Source organism: Neodiprion pinetum, chromosome 5 (genome assembly GCF_021155775.2).
Source record: "Neodiprion pinetum isolate iyNeoPine1 chromosome 5, iyNeoPine1.2, whole genome shotgun sequence".
NCBI lineage: Eukaryota > Metazoa > Arthropoda > Insecta > Hymenoptera > Diprionidae > Neodiprion > Neodiprion pinetum.
The window spans coordinates 6,294,221-6,315,599 of record NC_060236.1 but is presented as its reverse complement, the minus strand read 5'-3'; the positions used below and the strand labels follow the sequence as shown (position 1 = coordinate 6,315,599).

Below are 21,379 nucleotides of genomic sequence, written 5' to 3'. Positions count from 1 at the left end.
AAATAACAACGATTAGGATTAAAAAAAAAAAATGGGAAAAATTGTACTTGTACCGATATTATAATGCTTTCATCCTTTTACGTTCTTTTGAGCTCTTCCACTCAAACGACATGACAACACGCATTTTACTTATAATTATAACATTTTAGAAAACCAATTTTAAAATACGTTACATCTGTGTCCTACTGATCTTTTTTTTCTTTTCTTTCCTCTTCTTTACAACTATTTTATTAACCTCGTTTACCTTGAAGGTCGTTCGAAAAATTGACGCTCTCCATATTCGTTTTATCGATAATTTTCTTCCTCATCTTGTTTTTTTTTTTTTTTTTTCTCTTCCCCTTTTATTTCATGAAAACATTTTGTGCGGGCATAATTATTGTACATGGAGGGGGTCTGTTTTTAAATATAATTCTATGTATTAGAAACGGCACAACGCGTCGATCACGACAGCACATGATGAATATACATATAAATATACATAGCCGAGGTGAATCACGCGAATTTAATATTATTTATGTATTATACATTTGCATAAAATATATACATGTATATAAAAATACATGTATACGCATAATGTAGAATCGCGGGATGGACGAGAGAATTAACGGATTTTACTCGTGACTTTTTTGCGTCACGAGGAAGGCAGAGGAGGAAGAAGAACACCATCACAGGTTTTCACTTATAAATGTAGATTAACGAATTTCCACTCATCTTTGAGATTCAAAATCATGCAAATTTTTTTTTCCGTCGTGGTGAAAATTAAGAGGCGAACGAAAAAAAGGAGGAACACGAGAAGGGGAAAGAAGAGCACAAACAAAATAAGATCGATAAGTTGAAGAGAATAAAAAAAACAAAAAAAGAAATCATCTCGAAAGTAGAACAAATTTGTTTGCGTTTTATTTTTATTTCGTCGCGAAAATAGGCGTCGGAAACATTGTCGCGAATTTGCGAATCCAACCGCTCTTCGTATAGATAATTCAATTCTATAAATATAAATATATTTATATATACATGTATATATATATATATTGCGTTACACGTTTCGCGCGTGAATAACGTCAAATCTATGATCATTCTTTTTTATTATTCTCAATATCTAACGACGCATCGTAAATAAGTTTTATACAAATTTATAGCTCGTATTGTATTTGCAGATATTCCAGTCAAATTGGACGTAGTAAATTCTCGTCTGGATATATTTGATAAAAATTAGGAAAAGATTTAGGCAGATCAATAAGAAAAGTGTTCACAGTTTATGCAACTTCAAAATTCTTTAGCTTAATTAGCGTTTATACATAGTGTACATTTTTCAAATCGAACAATCGATGAATCTACTCTACGCGGAAAAATTAGTCTCGATTAAAATGCACCATTTCACTTCAATTTGCGTATATAGATCGTATTTCGTAGTGAAACTTTTTATCACCCAAAGATTTTTCAAGCAAGTCTAGAATATGACAGGATCAATGAAAGTATCCAAGGTTTATGCTCAATAAAACCGGCTGTAATAACGATGCGTGTACTGTAAAAGTTTGTGCCGGAAAACTTTTTTTTTAAGCTTTTGTCGCAAGTCGATTTCTCTTTCGTTGTAACGAGTCATTTCTCCCTATATTTTCACGCATCTCGATTTGTATTATTATAACGAGTTCCTATCACCGATTGTGAGTTTTAAACATCTTAAACAATGACATTGCAAAACGTAAATGAGTATCGAGTTATATGTACACACTGAGACGAAAAAAAAGGTTTCGTATGAATCATGAATAAGACTAAAAGTTCTTCTCATTCACGCGGCATGACATTCGTATTTTTATTGTAACGCTGACCGCCCGAGTAATCGTGGAAAAAAAATCATTCCGTTCAAAATAATTCATGAATTATCAATAAAACTTACGAATTTCCAAAGTTTCATTAAATATAATATTTTGCTTATATATAAAATTTCTGTATATATATTTGATACTTTTCTATTAACTGCAGTGTTGTTATGCAGTAGTGAAATCAATATTACAGTGTAAAAATTTGTTCATTTGACTATTATATTTCACACGTTGTGAATGTAACGTAACACTTAAGTTATATGTTTTCATTTGCATCGCAGGTTTTACATAGAATCAATTACCGTAAAAAGTCGAAGAGCTTTCAGCCTGAACGTTTGTTTGAACATAAATGACGCATGCCTTTATCGAACGCTCTATTTGTATGTCAGGTATGTATTATAAACGTCAGAAATCCGCTGACATTACAGGATAAATAAAACGTCGGCACCAAGGAGCGTGACAAACGTAATACGTATTACGTACGCGTATGTCGTAAATTATATTACGTTTAACAGCAGGAAGTTGCCGACTTGCTCTTTAAATAATAAACGCATATACCGACGAAAGAAAAACGAATGGGAAGCAGGGGAAAAGATATTAGGAGAGTTCCGGATACAGATCCCATTACCGACATCTTACCGACATTTTTAATCGCTTGACAGCTCAGACGCAAACCCTTTCTTTCGGGCGAGGCTCATATATACCCATCTACGCGCGGTTTTTACAATCCGACGAACGGTAAATTATATTATGATAATTTATGCAGTGATTTTCCGTTTGCGTAAAACTTACACGTTTTATTGGGACTGTATAATGAGATATTATAATATTACTTCACTGGGGAAGGTAAAGCATTGCGAATAATCTATACGACTTTTCGTAATTATTTAAGCTCGTTACAATACATATGTATAATGGAAAAAAGTAACGGTAATGACAGTTATGATTGAATGAAAAATAGGTTCACAGAAATATTAATTAATGATTAAAAAAAAAAAAATTACCATTCATTTTACAGGTATTAAAGAGTATAGTGCATAATTATTATTTTTCACTCCTATTTATGTATAATTTTTAATTCTATTTTTTACGGGATATAGAATTGAGTATCGGATATTGTTATTTCTGTTCCCTTTATCTCCTCGAGTGTTTCGGTGTCAATGTATTTACAACTGTCAATGCATCTTCAATGATAAACAAAATTATACCGACAACAAACGGCTGAATGATATATGTTGTATGTATGTATATTGCATCTCTCGTTGGATATACGTAATCAGCAATGACGAGGTTTACTATCAAATCTCACGTGATACGAGATCGTAGAGATTGATAATCTTACACCAGCTACGCAGAATTATAATATAAACGGAAACGCGTGTTTGTGTTCGATATCAGCTGCAGAACTGTTAACAACACTGAACGTTCATTAATCACCCTCTCTTCCCGTACTTACAATTAATCCGTGACGTCACTTCCATCGATGCCGTAAAACGATTCAGGCGATTCATCCGTTAACGAATTGCCAAAAATATCCGATCCGATTGCCAGACTTTTGATTTATCACCGCATTACTTGAGACGAAATGAGCCAGTTTATTTAAACACTTCGATATTCGAAAGTCGAAAGTCGCTTGTGCGGCATGAATTCTATGGAGATACTTTTGAATATTTGTCTGCGAGTTGAATGTTTAGCTTGAATCGTGATTTTAACATCATGCGGTGAAAATGGTGTAACGAATGTTTCAGTATCCATATTATTGGCGAAATTTTTTCAAACATTTTTTACTCAAACAAGTGGAAATTTCGTAGATTTTTTAACAGGTGTCATCTGGTAAATGATCGAATAATTTGTACACAAGAAATTCGGTTAGCGGTGTTTAAAAAAGTCTACATAATTTAAGTAAAACCTGTATCGTAAAATCAGCGATCAATCAATATTTATAGCAGAATTTGATTTATACAAGTTCTTCGTTCGGAAAATATATTCAAGGGCAGATATTTTTTTACCAATTTTATTTCTATCTTTTATACACAAGCCGAGATATTATACCTAGATTGTATAAGGATATTCGGAAACTTTCAGATCCTTATTCTTGATTTTATCATGACGCGCGATTTTTTGAATTTGTCATTTGGCACGATACGAATTAGAATCATTGTCAAAGAAAAAATTCAATTCTGTCCTTATATAATGGCGAGACCTCACTTTTTTCGATGGACAAAATAACAACTACGAAACAATTATTTATGTTTATAAATTTCACCCGATCACGTATATTGTATTGTAGGATTTTTATATGCTGTAAATGTGTATCCAGATGTTTTTATAACGAACTATGATAAGTTTAGTTCATACACGAACCGGCAAGGGTTTATTTTTATCGTGAATTAACTGATTTAATGGCAATTTGAATGAAACGAATAGAAAATTGATGCAAAAGAGCGAGAGATGAAGAGAAATTAAGTTAAAAGAGAGCCAAATCCCATTCATCCAGTTTATACAATATTATTGTACGAAACGTAGATTGTTAAAAGTTTGACAATAATAATTATACGAACTCCGAATTTGTATATATTAGATTTAAGTAATATCAAAGTCGATTGACGTCACGTCGCGAAATTCTATACCGTAACTATTAAAAACATTCCACATCCATCTCATTTATTTTAGTCTCTGTTTATTCTTCTATTCTTTCTTTTTCGCTCCAGCATTGAAATACGACATCGATGCTGAGAAATCGGATATCTGCATAAATTATACGATACTTATGTCTATTATGTCTGGCATCTATGATTTCAGTAAAATATAATATGCATTAATATACATATATATACATATATATATAGGGCAGTTCATACAATTTCGACCCGGGTCTGACCTTTGACCTCTCGGATTTAACCGACGATTATTTATATAATTGTTTTGACTTTTGAAGGCACTCTGTTTTGTTTTTTTTTTAGATTTTTTTAGACACAATTTTAATTTTGCCACGTTATTAATCGACACAATTTAAATGGATGAAAAAATTCTGAAAAATGGCGCGTCAAACGTCAAAACTTTTCCTTCCTACTGTTTTCACGCTTTTTTCGAAAAACAAAAGAAACAAAGAAAAAAAAAAAAAGAAACGTTAAAAAATTAGAGGCAGGAATTATTTTAATACGGATGATTGCAGAAACATTTTCGTACGTCGCATTGGATCGTTGAAAAAACTTGTAATTTTTGGTTCGGGAACGATGACCAACGAATTGTGGCGTGACACGGATCCGGCTAAACAAAATCCACCAAACACGCAACACACGGCGTATTTCACTGCGCAAATGTCGTCAAAATTTTCCACAGGGTCAATGAGTTTGCAGTTCTTTTACCCCACCCTCCATGACTCGAATAATTAGCAAGTTTCGAACGAGTAGATAAAAATCATACAAAGAAAATAAAAAAAAAAAAAAATAAAATCAAATACTTACACGTATGTACGTGTTAAAAGCTAACATTCGTACCTCGTACATTCGTATAATATTGTAACAGACTTCGGGCGTTTTTAATACGTACTATACATTTAATACATTCCAACCGAATTTTACGGCATCCATTATGCCCACCTCGTTATGTACCCATGTCAGTTACACGTACCGTACACATACCTTACACACCTGACGTATCTACGTACGTACAACGTTCACCTACCTACCCATGCCTAATTACGTCAGAGTCGTACGATTCTGTCTGACATTGTCCATACAACACGGCGCCAGTCTCTCCTCTCCTCTCCTCTCCTCGCTTTCCGTTTTACTCCCTCTCTCGTAATTTTCCCAGCAATATAGCAGGAGACGCTCGATTGTCGCTACGTGCGCGTTTATTATCCCGTTCCGCCCTCTCTTTTCATGAGGTGATTCGCTTCTCGGCGAATGGCTACGTAGGTAGAGTTTCGCGAATATTTACAGCCTCTCCTCATTCGCAGGTACACGTGGCGACCGACTAGCCGTATTATACAATCGAATTGCCTATAGGTACACGTGTGTAAAACGAAATCACGCCACGTTTCCGCTACTCGAACGATACGCGCTGAATATATCGAGGACGTGGATTTTATTTATTTTTTTTTTTTTTGCAGATTTATTGATAAATCGATCGGTCCAATCAATCCGATAGATCAAGATTATTTTAGGGATTTGTTTACAGGTACAGTGTACACAAGTCGAATTTGAAATACAGATACACGTGTGTAATTGGAATCGTAGATTTTAATCAACGGCCAAAATGTTACACTCGGTCAAATCGTGATTGAAAAATTTCTGAATTCAGATATCGAGTTAATTTTTTTATTTTTTATTCTTTTGCTCAAATCAGGGTAAAGTTTCACTGGGTGTGAATTTTCGAAAACTAAAGGTATTTACTGAGAAAAATTTGATATCTTAATCGATGCGTTGACTCAGAGGGATTTACACGGTATTGAGACTTCGCGTAATACGGATGAAAAATCGCTAATGGCGTTACCGCAAAGCTGTGACAGTGAAACCGGAAATTGCCCGATCCCGACCGGAAAGTGATTAATCGCTGTTTCCGTGCAAAGTGCAATTGATTTTGATTTAAACAGAATAATCGCGGAGTCGCGACTGCGTGAGTGCCTGAAACAATTGAGTATTTGAATGAAATTTTTTTATTTTCACGTTCTTGTAGATTGGAAAAAAAAAATGTTTTGGACGTATTTTTTTATTTTTTCGAATGAATAGAAATTGCCATTAATATAACAGATTGAAAACTATAGCACTGTGACATCACCCATGTTAATATGTATCTATATATATATTAAAATCAGTGAAATTAAATCACTTATAACATGAAAAATTATCATTTTTAACGAAAAACAAAAAATATGTCATCATTATTTTGTCTTGCACTGCATTGTGCACCACTAAAAATGGAAAAAAAAATTCATTCAAATACTCAGTTGAAGGGAAACTCGAATCTAACTTTAAATTTTACTCGAACATACAACGATACGATCGTTATTATGATAATTAATTGTTAAACGTACGAGATGTGCGGATTCTATTCGAGTTGAGCTCTATTAACGACTTATTTTGCGTAGGCTAATAGAAGATAAAGATGAAAGGAAATGAAACGAAACAAGATTATCGAACCAAGTTTAACAAATTTTCTCAACTCGGGTATTATATGTGATTCGTATATAACAATGAAGACTCGCCCGTAAATGTCAGTTTGAATCGATAAACTTGTAGAGTGAATTGCTTTACCCCCTTCAATCTTCCTCTCTCTCTCTCTCTCTCCCTCTCTCTTCACCTTCGCGTTTTAACCTTGCTTCTCAGCTGTGCTGTTTCAGCCTTACAGGTCTTACCTACGACGGTATTATCAGAGTCACGAATTCTTGTCCCCACCTATTTCTCTCTGTCCGTGATCGCGAGTTCACCAAAATTTCCACTGCTGTCTATCTCACGTTCAACAGATTGTGCGAACGGTTAACGAATTAAACAAGTTTGTCAATTTTGAAATATGGAGAATGCATTTTTTCTGGACAACTTGGAAAAACTGGAAATTTCGGGGTATCTAAAAGGGGATCATGGAAAACCTGGAATTGTCAGGGAATTTTTAATTTGGTGACGAGACAAACTGAAAATATCAGTCTTCTTTCTTGGGAATTATGAATCGTTTTTTGAGGTAAAAGGCTTACTTTTTTTCGTCGAGAAATCCAATTGGCATAAACTGACTTTTTTATACCTACATTATATTTTTCTTCAATTCGAATTGAATTCTAACCGATTGTAGAGTTGACAAGCTGAACGATTTAGGTTTTAGTAACTTACCAGAACTGGTGAAATGTCAGGGAAAACTAGGTTTTAGGTCCTTGAAAACCTGGAAATGTAATGGAATTTTTTCCCCAAAAATTTGTGGCCACCCTGTAGTAGAAACACAAGTTTTTCATAAATTTCTATCAACTCTGTTATTTCAAGCTACCTACCTTAGGTTTAGACAAAAAAAAAAAAAAAATTACGAGAACTTTCGACGTCACGAATATAAAATTTTTTTATACAAGAACCTATCGAGAATTTCCGGATACTTTTTTTTCTGCAAGGTGTTTACTAATTACCATAATTACGTAAGCTATATCGGTCAAATGGATGCTCTGTAGTATTAATAAAAAATTTAACCTCAGTCGATACAAGTGTAATATTATTATGGAAATAACGCGTTACGTATTATTACACTTGTTGATTGTAACATTGGTTCGTTGCCCGCCACCTTGGATTTACGGCCTTGCCCGAGGCTTTGTACGTACGGTGTTACGTTGAAAGTTGGATCAATGACATCGAAGCTATGCTATAATGACTTGCGTATTACAGATTTCTTCGCCTTTCACGATACCTAATCGTTTCAGCAATCGTTACGAAAAATAGTCCACTTCTCAACAGCATTCAGATTGATAATTTTCGAACAACTGGAATTCGGAGCAGTGTAGATGCAATTCAGTTGTTACGAATGCAGGCGCTGATAATTAGTGGAGTTTTGCGTATAAGGCATTCCAGGTGAAATTAGCACCCTGTGTACCTCACCCCCTTCGATTTTGAACATTTTCACACTGGCGAGACACTGGCGAAAATTATAAGAAATCGCAAAACCAATTTCGAAAACGTCGTTTTTCAAAATCTGGACAAATTCACGGAGATTCTACGATTCGAAATGTGATTTTTGAAGCACCACGTGATCGTGGGATCTAAATATTTACTTTTTTTTCGCAAGTTTTTAATTTTTCCATGTCGGAATTGTTTTTTATTTATTTTTTTTTTCCATGTACATATTTGACATGGAATGTCCCGTATACAAAAATACGTAGGACACATGTGAGAATTTTCAACTGTTACCCGCTAGCGTCGTTTATATTATAAATTTTACAGCAATACGGTGAATTTTTATGACGTTGCCAAGAATTCGTGTGCTTAACCCTTTTAGAACCCTTGTTTCCATTACAGGGAACATCGTGTATTTCAAAAATTCATAACAAAAGTTTCACTCGACGGTTTTTTTTTTACTTTTCAAGAGTTGGTTCTTGTCAACAATTAAATAATTAAAACCTATTTGAAAAGAAGAAATATATATTGAAGATTGTTTCTTTATATCCTTATGCTATTTAGTCTTTGAAAAAGACGCGTCTAATATTCGTTCTCATTTCTAAGTTTACAGGTTATTCGTTACACGTCAATTTTTTTATTCTGAAAGAAAAAATATACGTTTCTAGAACAGTCTTATATTGTCATGAAAAAATAGATAAGTTTGCCATCTAATAGCTTAACTGCTTAATTTGAACAACAACTTTTCCACGATTTCTTCGAAAAGTTTGTTAGGAATTCTTTAAGTTGTTTTAATGTGCATAACGGATTTTCAAAAAAAAAAAAAAAAAGAAAAGAAATGACAACGGCATTCAAAGAATATAGTTGAAAGGAATAAACTTCCGTGTTAAATACATTATTTCTGTCGATTGTTTATCATTTTTCCTATTTATGTATTTTTTCTAAATGAAACTTCCGCACTTTGTCAATTATATAATCTAATACACACAGTGATGGAAATCGAAATACTTTGAAGATTTATGATTTTTTTTTTTTACCGCTAGGTTTAGTTCAATTTCGAAGGTGTTAAATCCATTCTATATACCAGCGAATTTCTATAAAGAGAAAGAGTATCGTGATCTGTATCCGCATGTCTATTTTGTTACTTATCGCAAACTGATCGTAACACTTTAGTCCAATAATTAATTAAAACAGATATAGAATAAAATGGAAGCTGTATCGCGAATAGTCATCATCGGACGATGTTTCCGCCTCGCGGAAAAAATACGCGATACACGTTATCTCGAAATTGACTAACGGACGCTAAACGAGACAGCAAAAGTTCCCCCTGATTCAGGTTCATCGTTAAACTTATCTATCGCAAACGTGATGCGGAATTCTCGGTTAGTATAATTATCTGCTAAGGAGAAATCGTCATACGATGTATGACGTAAAATTTTCGTCTAATTCGAAGATAGAAGCAAATCGTTGTGCAGGAAACGATAAAACTAAAGAGATAACTGGTCGGCTTTGTCAGCACCGAACGGCACGGAACAGACCGAATTTGTAAATGTCGTTATTATATAATATATCACGTTTTCGTTTATCGTACTCGTATATTCGTTACAAATAAGACTCGACAAAGTTTTCAATCAGTGACGTATAGCAGTTACTTTCACACTAGAAAGCAATTAACGATTAAGATATCGTTTTCAATTTGTTTTCTCAATTTAAACGAGTGACAATATTTTTCCTATTCTTATCGCGATCCCGCAGTTACAACGTGTCAAATTACACATGCGCATAGCAATATATCAGTAGTTGATAAAATATTACGTACATAGCCACTTTCGTCCGAAAGATTGGAACCTCGGTGCCTATTTTTTTACTTACTTTTTTTTCCTTTTCCCCATCAATCGTAACTCAGGTTCTCCTTATTTCTCCAGTTTTGATTGGTCGACAGGTGACGCGAAAATTGGATATCGAAACGGACAGCTTGCACGAATCAGGGTCCGATTATACGTGTATACTTAAGTAGTGAAGCTGGACCGTGATTCGAGGCGTTATTTCGGCTCGACGAATGGATTCGGTTTTCTCTGTAACCACAAATCTATATTCGAACGGCGTTGTTATCGTCGAGATTAGGGCGTCGGACGATGAATTTTTTATCAGCGTGAGTAAAAAACCTGAAACCGGAAAAAACTGTTACTTCCTTATACTTTTCATCACCGTGAAAAGGGAAGAGTCTCTTGGTCTGATCGAAAAACTTCCGCGATGATCTCGAAAACAGACGAGTGAAAAATTGGAAATTGATAGGACTTGGGGAGGGGAAAAAAATTTGTATGGAAAAAATACAAAACAACAAAATGTATAAATTAAAGAAAAATTAATATTCAGACTGAAAAGGTAATGAGGAGGAAAAAATATACGTTTGTCGGTAAGACATTGATCAATCAATTTGTTTCCGGTAGAAAAGTAAGTTGAAATTTAACGGAAGTGGAAATTTTTCGTGACCTTCATTTCGTTGTCAAATCCTGTAAGCTTTAGACTTTTTAGATTTTACATTTTTTTTTAAAACAACCAAAAAAAAGCTGAGATTCGTTGAAATTAGAAAAAGTGATTCCAAAGCGAAACCAAAGTGAAACCCAATAAATTTCTCGCATCACCAAAGCTGATGAAGAGTAATAAATTTTTGCGAATCTAATTTTCCATCGCGATTCGTTCAGTTATAGTCCGCATTGATTATTTCATCCCGGTCGTTGCTTAACAAAATTCGGTATAAAAGTCCCTCGGAAATGTAAAACACGGCAGGATCGCAGGAGCGAATTCCGGGAGATGTTGGGGGGTCGAATTAATTGGTACGTAGAGGCAGAAAAAGGGAGTGTTCGACGGTGATTATCGATCATGCGGAATTAAGGTAGCTCGGCAGACTTTTCTCGAAACGCGTCGTTAAATTCAGCTGACTGTCGCAGAGTCAACCGGCACGAACCAAATCATCAAGTCTGCAGATTATTCGGGATCGATAAAAGTCGTTGAGAATTTACTTTACGTATAATACTTGAGTAATGAAAATTATCATCAAATTTTATTCGCTCAAGTTAAGCTTTAATTTCAATTAATACGAGATTACAAATAATTACGGAACATTTTACCAGTTTTTTTTATTCTTTTTATTTATTTATTTATTTTTTTTCTCACGAGTTGCGATGAAAACTGTGCAACATCTTTTTGGTCCAACATATGTTTCCCTTTCCATTTTAGACATTCGATTGAATCATCGGTTCAAACGATTGTCCAACTCTTTCAGGATTGCTTAAACAATTCAAATTCTCTCGAGTATGCAATATGAAAATTCAACCTTCTCTCGACGCGTCAGTTTATTAGAATTTAAGGAATATAAAAAAAAAAAAAAAACCACACAAACTCCTCACCGTCATGACAAGTTAATTTGTGTATAAAGTTATCGGGTTGAAGTGTACCGGAAATACTGATTATGAATACCGCGCAATCGACCTGCAATACTGACGCAGTCACTTCCGGTTAGTTGTTCAATGCTTTCTCTGAATTACACACATCGTATCCTGCTTTTGTTTAAGTTGTGAGTGATTTTTTAACGCTTGGAGATTTTCGCTCCCGTTGCCGGAGAATTTGAACCAGCGTTAATCCGATGGATAGTTTCGGCGTCACGACGCGAACGACAGCGCGTGGGGAAAGTTCAAGCAACATTTTATATCCGAAGCTTGATCGGTAAGCCTGTGTAATAAAAGAAGCAGATTGTTTCGCGCTTAAATCGAAAATCACTTTTTCCCCGTCCCGTCTTTGATCAAGTGTGTAATAAGAAACAAAAAAAAAAAAAAAAACCGTTTCCGCAGGTCCGCGCGTTGTATATTATACAACAATATTTACATGCAAAGTGTTGTATATCAGCCGTGTATATATATACATGTACAGATTCTCTTTCCTCTCACCGTCGTTTTATTTATTTATTTTTTTTCGCTTGAAACTCACGCCGCGCAATTTTTGCAGAAATTGAAACCGCGAAGGATTGCGGAGAAAGGGCTGTTTATTCTACCCGAGAGAATTATATTTCCTCCCTGTACACTTACATCTCTGGTTACGTATGCGTAAAGCAGCGGATGAAACCTTGTCCACGCACGTAGACCACGCGTTTTAACCCCATAATCCCTTAACACCGTCGAAATGTTGCAGGAAGGCGCCGTTACCCGCGAGTTTTACATTTTTAATATTTTCTGTGGCTAGACTTGCAGGGATATGGGAAGAAGGGAGGAGGAGGACCTTCTTCGCGAGGAATAAAGAGGTCGACGACCATTTCTGGCGCAGGATTTCACCCTCGTGAGGAGGCATTCCAACCCTCACCGTCGGCCATTTTCTTCATTTTTGAGTCCGGTGTAGTGTGTTAAAAACAAAAACAAAAAAACATCCATTACCGAGTTTTAGAATTTTTTTACCACGAATTAGATTTTTACTGCTCCGAGAAACACAAGAAGCCAATTTTATTTATAAATTCTGTGTTGAGAAACGACGATTTTGAGACCAGGACGAATGTCGGCAAGCTTTTGGTTTAGAAGCTACAGGCAAAACAATTGATGTCAAAGTGAGAAAAATGGAGTAAAATATAAATTAAAACATTTGGTTTTTTTTCATACTTTTTAATTATTCGTTTCGCCTGTTTATTCTGTTCAAGGAATATTTCACCGAAACGATTGAGGTGTCAATGTCGTTCGAAATCACACTGAAATTACTAATATTAAAATAAAATTCTGCATTAGTAATCACGAAATACGTAATCACGGTGTCAATTTTTTCTCCTGCGTCCTTCAGACCCCAGATTATTTTCCAACACAAAAGCCAAAAGCTTGCCCACTTTCATCATGGTCTAAAAATTGTCGTTCCTTAAGACAGAATTTATGAGAAAAATTGGATTTTCGTGTGTGTTGGGAGCAGTAAATAAAAAATATTTTCTTTGTACAGTTTACACTATACTTAAAAATAAAAAAAAATCACCGATGATGAGGGTCAAATGTAGGTCGGTTTGTGGTGGAATACCTTATATATATATCACGTCTACCGCTTGCAGCTTCATCTTTAATTCATCCACAATTCGCCTCGTAGTGGCGTCAATGAAAAGCTCAACGGATGCAAAAATATTCACCGGATATGAGATGTGTGCGTACGCTGCTTATTATTATACACAGTATTATAAAATATAAAATCTTTGAACGAGGCTGACTCATATTAAAAAAAATAAAACATTCACGCTTTACTTTCAACATCATGTAATGTAACAGAATTTGACGAAAATTTGCATTATTACTACAGAATTATTATCGCGTATTACATAATACTATGTAACGTCAGTGAGAAGTTTGTACATATCATTTACAAAAATCTTACCCATCAGATGATTATAATCAATTTGATCAATAGTTATATTTTCATTAGAAGTGAAAAATAAAAGACGTAAGATCCTGTAATTTAATTGCCCCGCTTTTGCTACAGAATTTCGGGACCACTTCGCAGTGTAATCGCAGGTATCTCAATCCTGCGAATACGTCGTCCCGGCCTTAGAGTGACAGTCGTGTAGTTTTGTACAAAGGAGAGGGATGAAGCCCGTTGACCTGTGACCACGCAAAGTCTCGCTTTGGCGAACTTGCGTCAATGAGAATCCGCGAAGCTTTACTCCAAAGGCACGAACAGCTGTATTAGAGTTAAGTGGCTCGAGGCTGACGTGCGTCGGATTAACAGCCTTGAGGAATATACAATAAGGACGAATTTCGGACTTACTTGTACCTGGTAAGCGGTTACAGGATGTAGGAAATGCGGTTCAGCGGGGCGGGGTTGAAATTCCGAAAGCGCCGAATTGAGAATTTTTTGGTGGAGAAACTTGGAGCAAAGGAATCGAACATTGACGAAACATGAAAGTTTCGAATGGTCCGAAAACCGACGAGTCAAAGTTCCGAAAGTGCGACATTGAGAAAAATTTCATTACTTACAGTATAATTAGAAAAATTGAGTAAAACTGCTCGAAACTTTATTTATCGGAATTTCGCTCCATCGTAACATGAATTTTCAGAATCTTGTATTCCGGAACTTCGAGCCGTTGTTTCTTCGAAGTTTGATTTCCTTACTTCAAGTTTCGCCACAAAATAATTCGGAACCAGGCGCTTTCGGAACTTTTCAAATTCGGAACTTAAACCCCGCCCCGGTTCAACTGCCGCGTATTGTTCCCAGCTCTACATCCAGAGCGAAGACACCCTCTCGCTACCTGTTATTCGCTCCAGAGAATATCCCGGAAGCGAACCTTGCGCTACACGCTACAGATGTAATCTAGCCCCGTTCACAGGCCCCCGTGACTCAACCTTTGAATCACGCGATTTGCGTCCCGAATCCGTAAACCTGATACTGTATCCATACAGCTCTGGGATACCACGCCTATATGTCCATAGGTACTAACCACTGTCCGTATTATTTCATGGGGGATATCGTCGAGGACCTTGTCGAGTCTGATATCGACCGGAGATGACCTTCTCAGGACCTTTTTTTTTTTTTTTTTTTTCACCTAGTTACCTATAATACGCCTTGTTTGTTATAAGTCGACGAAAACTTTCGCACCGACAATTTTACACCGTTTGTTTTATCGCCTCGAAATGCCTGGATTCGAATGACCAAACTTTCAACCCCCCGCATACCGTGTTATTGTACCAAACGAAAATGTACGTTCTTATTCCTATCGGTGGAAACGATTGGACCTTCAGCGCGCGTGTTATACGTGCTTTACGATTCGCAGTGCTTTTTTATTTTGGTTTTTTTCGTCCGTTTCAACGTTTCAACGGGTGTGTCTTTCAATTTAATTCACATGTTTATTGTATTTGATCTTTATTTTATGTCTAACTTATGTAGCTACCGTAATTAGTGATCGTGTACAGGCTTGAATTGAATAACTTTGGAGAAATTTCGTTGGTTATCGCGTACTTTGATCAAATTGAAAAACATTCGTGAAAATTTATTGTTTACTGCGAAAAGTTTGGTAATATACGTACAGGCATGCGTTTGTATACTTGTATAAAACGTGAAACTGTGCCTAAAAGATGCTTTCGTTACATTACGTTAACGAAGAGCGAAGATATATAATCGAGGGCGAGAATCTGATCAGTGGAATCAGTTTATTTACGGTAATGGGGGTTTGGGAGAAGGCTGGAGGGTTGGGATTATCAAACTTTTTGGCAGGCTGAATCGACTCCTGATAAAAACTCGCCCCACTTGGTCCCTGATCACACGACACGAGACTTGATTCAAGGCCATGTGGCGCGGCTAACGTCCGGCATGATCTTTGCACAATGTAAACGAAAAGTTTGAACCCGGTTTTAAGGGCCTGTATAACTCGGTGGAAATATAACAACTTGTCGAGAAACTCTTTCCATTTCCCGTAACACTTTCACGACCATGTTGACTTATGTTTATTGAATTTTTGCCAAGTCAAGACGCTGTCCCATTTCCACTTATGCCAAGAATATAGAAAATATCTTATTGTATTTTCGTTGATTCGGACCTTCTAAAAGTCAAGGATGTACCGAAAAGACTTGAGACTTTCGCGACTTTAAACTTACATGACAGATGATATACTAAAAAACAAGAGTGGCAATAAAGTCGAGGTAAAAATGGTTGGCCAAAAATTTATACTATTCGTAAGGTTTATCAGGGGATGTGAAATCACTCCGACAGATTATTTTTTTTTTTTTCTTCAATAGGTGATTCGATATTGACATTTCTGTGCACATCGTAATCAATATCGGTGTTGGGTTGTAAAATAGAAGATTTGACGATGCCAATACGATGAATGAAAAAAAGTGTTTCACCGTCAGTCAATTTGTAAGGTATAGTTTTATGAATAACATTAATAACATCGCGAAGTGAAATCAAACTGATCTAATAAATTGCTAATTATTTTGAGTCAATTCGAATCGAGTCATAGATATCTAACGATAATCTTTTGTTTAAAATTCTATTATTTTCCTTTATCGAATTTTTAACGAGATTTTGATCCTAGCTTACGATTCCTGCATTTATTTGAATAAATACTTGTTGTACGAGTATCTCGTTATAATAAAATTTCGATGATATTTTTGGTATTTATATGAAAGTCAGACTCGTCGATCTCGCAGTTTTAAAACCATCTATAATTTTACGTAACATATCTCTGTTCTACTTTTATACTCAGGCAACATGCAGCCAGTAAAAATTATCAAATGTCCATGAAATACGCGGTTCTGTATCGTGATTTCCCTCTCATTAAAATAAAATTATCAACAATTTAATGACCGATAAAACAAATTGTTTCAGTCCTCGTGATTTGCAGACTTTTTTTTTCTTACGATTAGCGAATTAACGCTTCTTAATTTTGATATATCTCGAGTTTTAAAGTCGTCGGTGTTCGATCCGTGATTTATTTTACCCTCGATAAGATTATCACGGGTTTTTATTTTTCTCCGCTATTCTTGCGGATTTTCCTGTCCGATATTGTAACGCATAATCCACAAGCGAATATGTTGCTCTCACATTCTGTACCGTGACGATGTAAAAAGAGTCTTTGGCTCGCCAAAGATTTTCTATTCTACGTAGCTACTGGTTATAAGTTCAATTCTAGACGCCGGTACGTCTAGACTGGATCAGTGTTGTAAGGGGAAAAATACGTCGTGAAAATAACCACAGAAATGAAGAAGAAGAAAAAACCAAACAAAGAAACGAAATTACCAAGGGCAACTCGAACCGATATCCTCACGCTTATACTGCTGCACGCATTACAGTGTGATAAAAACGACGAACAGAAATGAACTAAAAAACCATGGTACTTTGTGTCTCGTATTTGGTGTTCACGAAAAGCGAATTGTGACCGCCTTTCCAAGTTTCGCATATTGGATAACGCGAAAAAAAGAAAAAAAAAAAAAAAGAAATACGGATTACCTCTCGAGATAAACATAATTAAAAAAATTAAATTTATCAGATACAAAATCGCGTGATCAGTCTAATTAGTTTACCGATCGTAATCCAGTTTCTATGTGTACACACATACACATTGTAATGGATATACTAAAAATAGATTCTGATAAAATTCCGCACTCCCTGAACGATAGATTGATAAGTTATAAAAATATTAGTCAGCGTAAAAATTTTCAGAGAATTTTGCGATATTTTTTGGTAATAAATAAGTAATTCGATTTCGATAAGACGTATTTCTTGTTCAACGGGTATCGGAATTAACTGATTAAATTTTATAGTTTTCGGGTCAACCATTCTTCCAGCAATGGAAACTGAATGTCTGATTGATAGCTGTCGTTCGGTTTGATTTTCTATCAAATATCAAAAGCTCTTCTAATCAACTAATTGCCAATTACATCGGATTCAGTTCAATAATCAGTTTTCATACTTTTTTTTGTTTCTAAATCTAAAAAGGATTTTTTTATCCGCTGATCGGTAGCTTTCGTTCGATTCGCTCTCAAACTATCAACTGGAAAATAAATGTACGTGAATTTTCTGCCGCGGAAATCGAATGATTTTTAAAAACGTTCGGCTAATTGGAACTCATTTGAAATTCATTTCTCATCGGTGTTTTCAGCTACCTGTGAAAATAACAAAATTCAGACTCCCGCAATCGAGTTCAGAGGGCAGCACCTAACGGCTAACGTTCAGGTCGGTAAAGAGAATTTCTGTAGTGAAAATCAACCAGTTTCACTGTTTCACTCGACAACGTGGTGAGTCTTTAATGTCTAATATTTGACGTATGAATTCTATGATCTAAACTTGTCCCTATGACAAATATAAAAATTGTATGAACGAAGGGTAGATTGTTTTAAATTATTCTTTCAATGTTTATTCTCAATCTTGAAATCCTTAAACGATTCATTACAGACTAAAATTCGATTTAACATCACGAGGATTTCAAGAACAGCCTGGAAAGGGTTCTTCTCTGTTTTTCCTCATGATGAACTGGATCTTCCGGTCCATATCCTCGTTGTAAATGGCCTTGCACTTTTCGAAGTTTACGCGCCGGCGTGTCTGACAGGGTTTTTCGTAGTACCTCGTGCGCCTGAATTGCTCGAACAAACCTTCTCGGCCCATTATTCTATTAAGAACACCGCATGCCTCCTCGATGTTGTTGTTACGGACGTAAACCGTCCGGGCTATGAAAGAGGCGTGCCGAAGACCCATCTGAAAAATCGGACCAGCGTAAACGATGCTTTTCTAGGTTAGGAACAAGGAGTATTCGGGGTCGAGATGTGCCCACGATTTATTTTTTGTCTTAACCGAAACAATACTCGATACACTGTCAAAGTTCCCACCTTGAGTCGCGGACGGCCTTCTCGTATCTTCTTTCTTCCCAGAGCACGAAAATTTGCGTTTTTCAAATTCTCAGATCGACGAGCGGCCGCTCAGCAGACAACAGCTCGGTTTTCTTTTTTTTTTTTCATCGATTGTAGCGACGCTCGCGGCGAGTCGGAGAAACACGATTGCCGTCGATTTGAATTCAAATAAGCGCGGGAGGATTCAAACGCTCGAATTCTTATTAATCCGGGTAATTGAGTGGATTATATTTTGAACGAATACTTTTATCGCTTCTGATACGAGTGAAACGATGACATTTTCAGTCTCGTACGTTGCATCGGCTTTATTGAATGTTCGTAATTTTTTTTTTTTTTCACCGAGAAGTAAGCGAATCAATTACAACCGGCTTGTCACAACTAAATTGCAGATGACCGAGGAACAACATGTTTAACAAGGTTATTACGAAGAAGTACATGATCAGGTGGTACACAATCTAGAAGAAAAAAACAAACATTTCAGAGTTAGTAACCGTTGTGTATCGTATTTTTGCGATTACACCGCAGTGGGTAAAAATGATTTTAACGAGTCGTCAATCACCTCCTGATCTTTCATATCGTACTTGAAGCACCAACGACAAACGCAGAGCCACGTGGACAGGGACAGTAACAGGGCTACGGCGCCAAACGGTGATGAGTGAACGTGAATCGTAAACATTTGATTAGATTTCTCGGGGTTAAATATCCTCGTACGAATTTCTTAGCATCGTTGATTAAAGAAGAAGGTAAAACGGAGTCTTGCGTGCGATCCTCGAATACTTTCAAATATACCTGCATGATATGGCGCAATTTCTGCCTCTTGAACCTGCGAGTAAAGCGGTACAAGAAAATACGTTGAAAATTTTCACCGTATAAAAGACAAAAATTGATATCGAGATGGTGGATAATAGAAAGGAGAAGAAGAAAAAGAAAGAAAAAAAAAAAAACCCCGGCTGAAAGCCTTCGTGTCTCTCGAGTGAGTGAGTATTGAGCTTTTAAAGCTCTCTTATCTTTATCGGGACTTTTATTATTATTTTCTAACCACGAACAAAGCCTGCAGTCTTATTGTGTTGTGGAAAAAACGGTGATGCATATGTTATATATTTCACAACTCACTCGATTTTAAACAAAGTCATAGAAGGCCAGGGTGAAGTGGAGCGGTCGGAATATCGCCAAGGGAGTCTCTTCACCGCCGGCTGAATAATCCGTCCCTGTCAAAAGGCTGTGTCAAGGGTAGAGAAGTGTTTCAGACATAGCGGAGGTGATCAAGGAGATCGATTTTTCATACCAGAATTTAGGCTTGGAGGGGGGCATGGAAAACGGATTCGTTAACATCTAATCGAAGTTTTCGTCCTCGTTGAATCTGACATTGTTTACAAGATTTACGGTTATTTTTCACTTTTTATGCTACTTTTTCCGTGTGTTATTTAACGATTATATAAAATCGTTGATAATCAGACAGGAAATTTTGACAAATGCGGAGATCAGCTGTTGAAACAAATATCGCGAGAATAATATACTGGCTGAGAATAGTTTGTTTTTTTTTTTTTTTTGCTCTTCATTGTTTTTTCATTTTGCTTTTATTTTTCTCTATTCGTGACGTTGATTCAATATAAATTCTATGATTAAATTTACCATAGATAAATGTTTTCGGTTTTAAATAAAAATGAAAACGCCATTTTCATGACACTTTTTATTTATATATGTATAATATATGTAGTATATGTATAGTATATTTATTTATTATATTATAATAACGGGTTACAAAATATACGGGAAAAAAAAAAACATAATATAAAGCGACGAATTATCGAGCTTTTCTTCTTTTTCAATCTTGTTCAATTTCATCATTTTTGCATCTTTTTTTTCTTTAAATCCAATGAATTGCCAAATGCACGATATTATAGTATAAGATAATAATAATTCACATATCGGTATAACTGTCGTATAACATATATGGTGTAATTATACCGACAAAGTTTCTTGACCGAATTTCAATTGAGAGAAAAAATTGTTATTTTCATTCATACACATACGTACAATAATTAATATTTAATACTCGAATTGAAATCGAAGACTTTTATCTATAATTTTGGAAAATTTATCGTAATTTACCATGATCAATTCCTTTTTATAATCACTTTGAGTAATTATTATATTAATTATATATTCATTTATTTATTCAATCACGTATGCATAATTTATGGTATATGATATTCATGCGTGTATTTTCGTCACAATTTTTAGGTTGTAACCACACCATGTAAATACACACGTAATTTCATGTTAGAAATTCAGAGATCGATCCAGAAGTATCCAGAAGAATCGAACCGATTATATTATGTACTAAAACATCTTTTGATTCGAATTATTAAGTTTCTCGCATATCAAGGCATCACGAAATGACGCGTATCATTAAGTACCTACAAATGTTTCCAATAAATTTATCTCTTTCAACGAATCACTTGTACAGTAATTATTTGATTCCAGAGATAGTAAAATTAAAGTGTTTTATACACAGTTTTACATTTTTCAAGTATAATATTTTAAAGACGGATTATCATGAATATTTTCATCCTCATTTTCATTCCATGCATTCAATGTACGATGCAGTATT

General features: G+C 35.4%; 1 protein-coding gene and 1 long non-coding RNA gene across 2 annotated transcripts in view; one reads left to right on the top strand and one right to left on the bottom strand.

The window, feature by feature from the left end:
• LOC124220114 (uncharacterized) overlaps positions 1–21,379 on the top strand; it is a 90,871-nt gene that overhangs the window by 65,199 nt on the left and 4,293 nt on the right. The gene's annotated exons all lie outside the window — the stretch shown is intronic.
• On the bottom strand, positions 18,250–18,860 carry mRpS21 (mitochondrial ribosomal protein S21). Its single transcript, XM_046628576.2, has 2 exons — positions 18,745–18,860; positions 18,250–18,613 (listed from the first exon to the last, which is right to left on the bottom strand). The coding sequence occupies exon 2, from the start codon at positions 18,611–18,613 to the stop codon at positions 18,344–18,346; it is 270 nt and encodes an 89-aa protein (XP_046484532.1). The 5' UTR covers positions 18,745–18,860; the 3' UTR covers positions 18,250–18,343.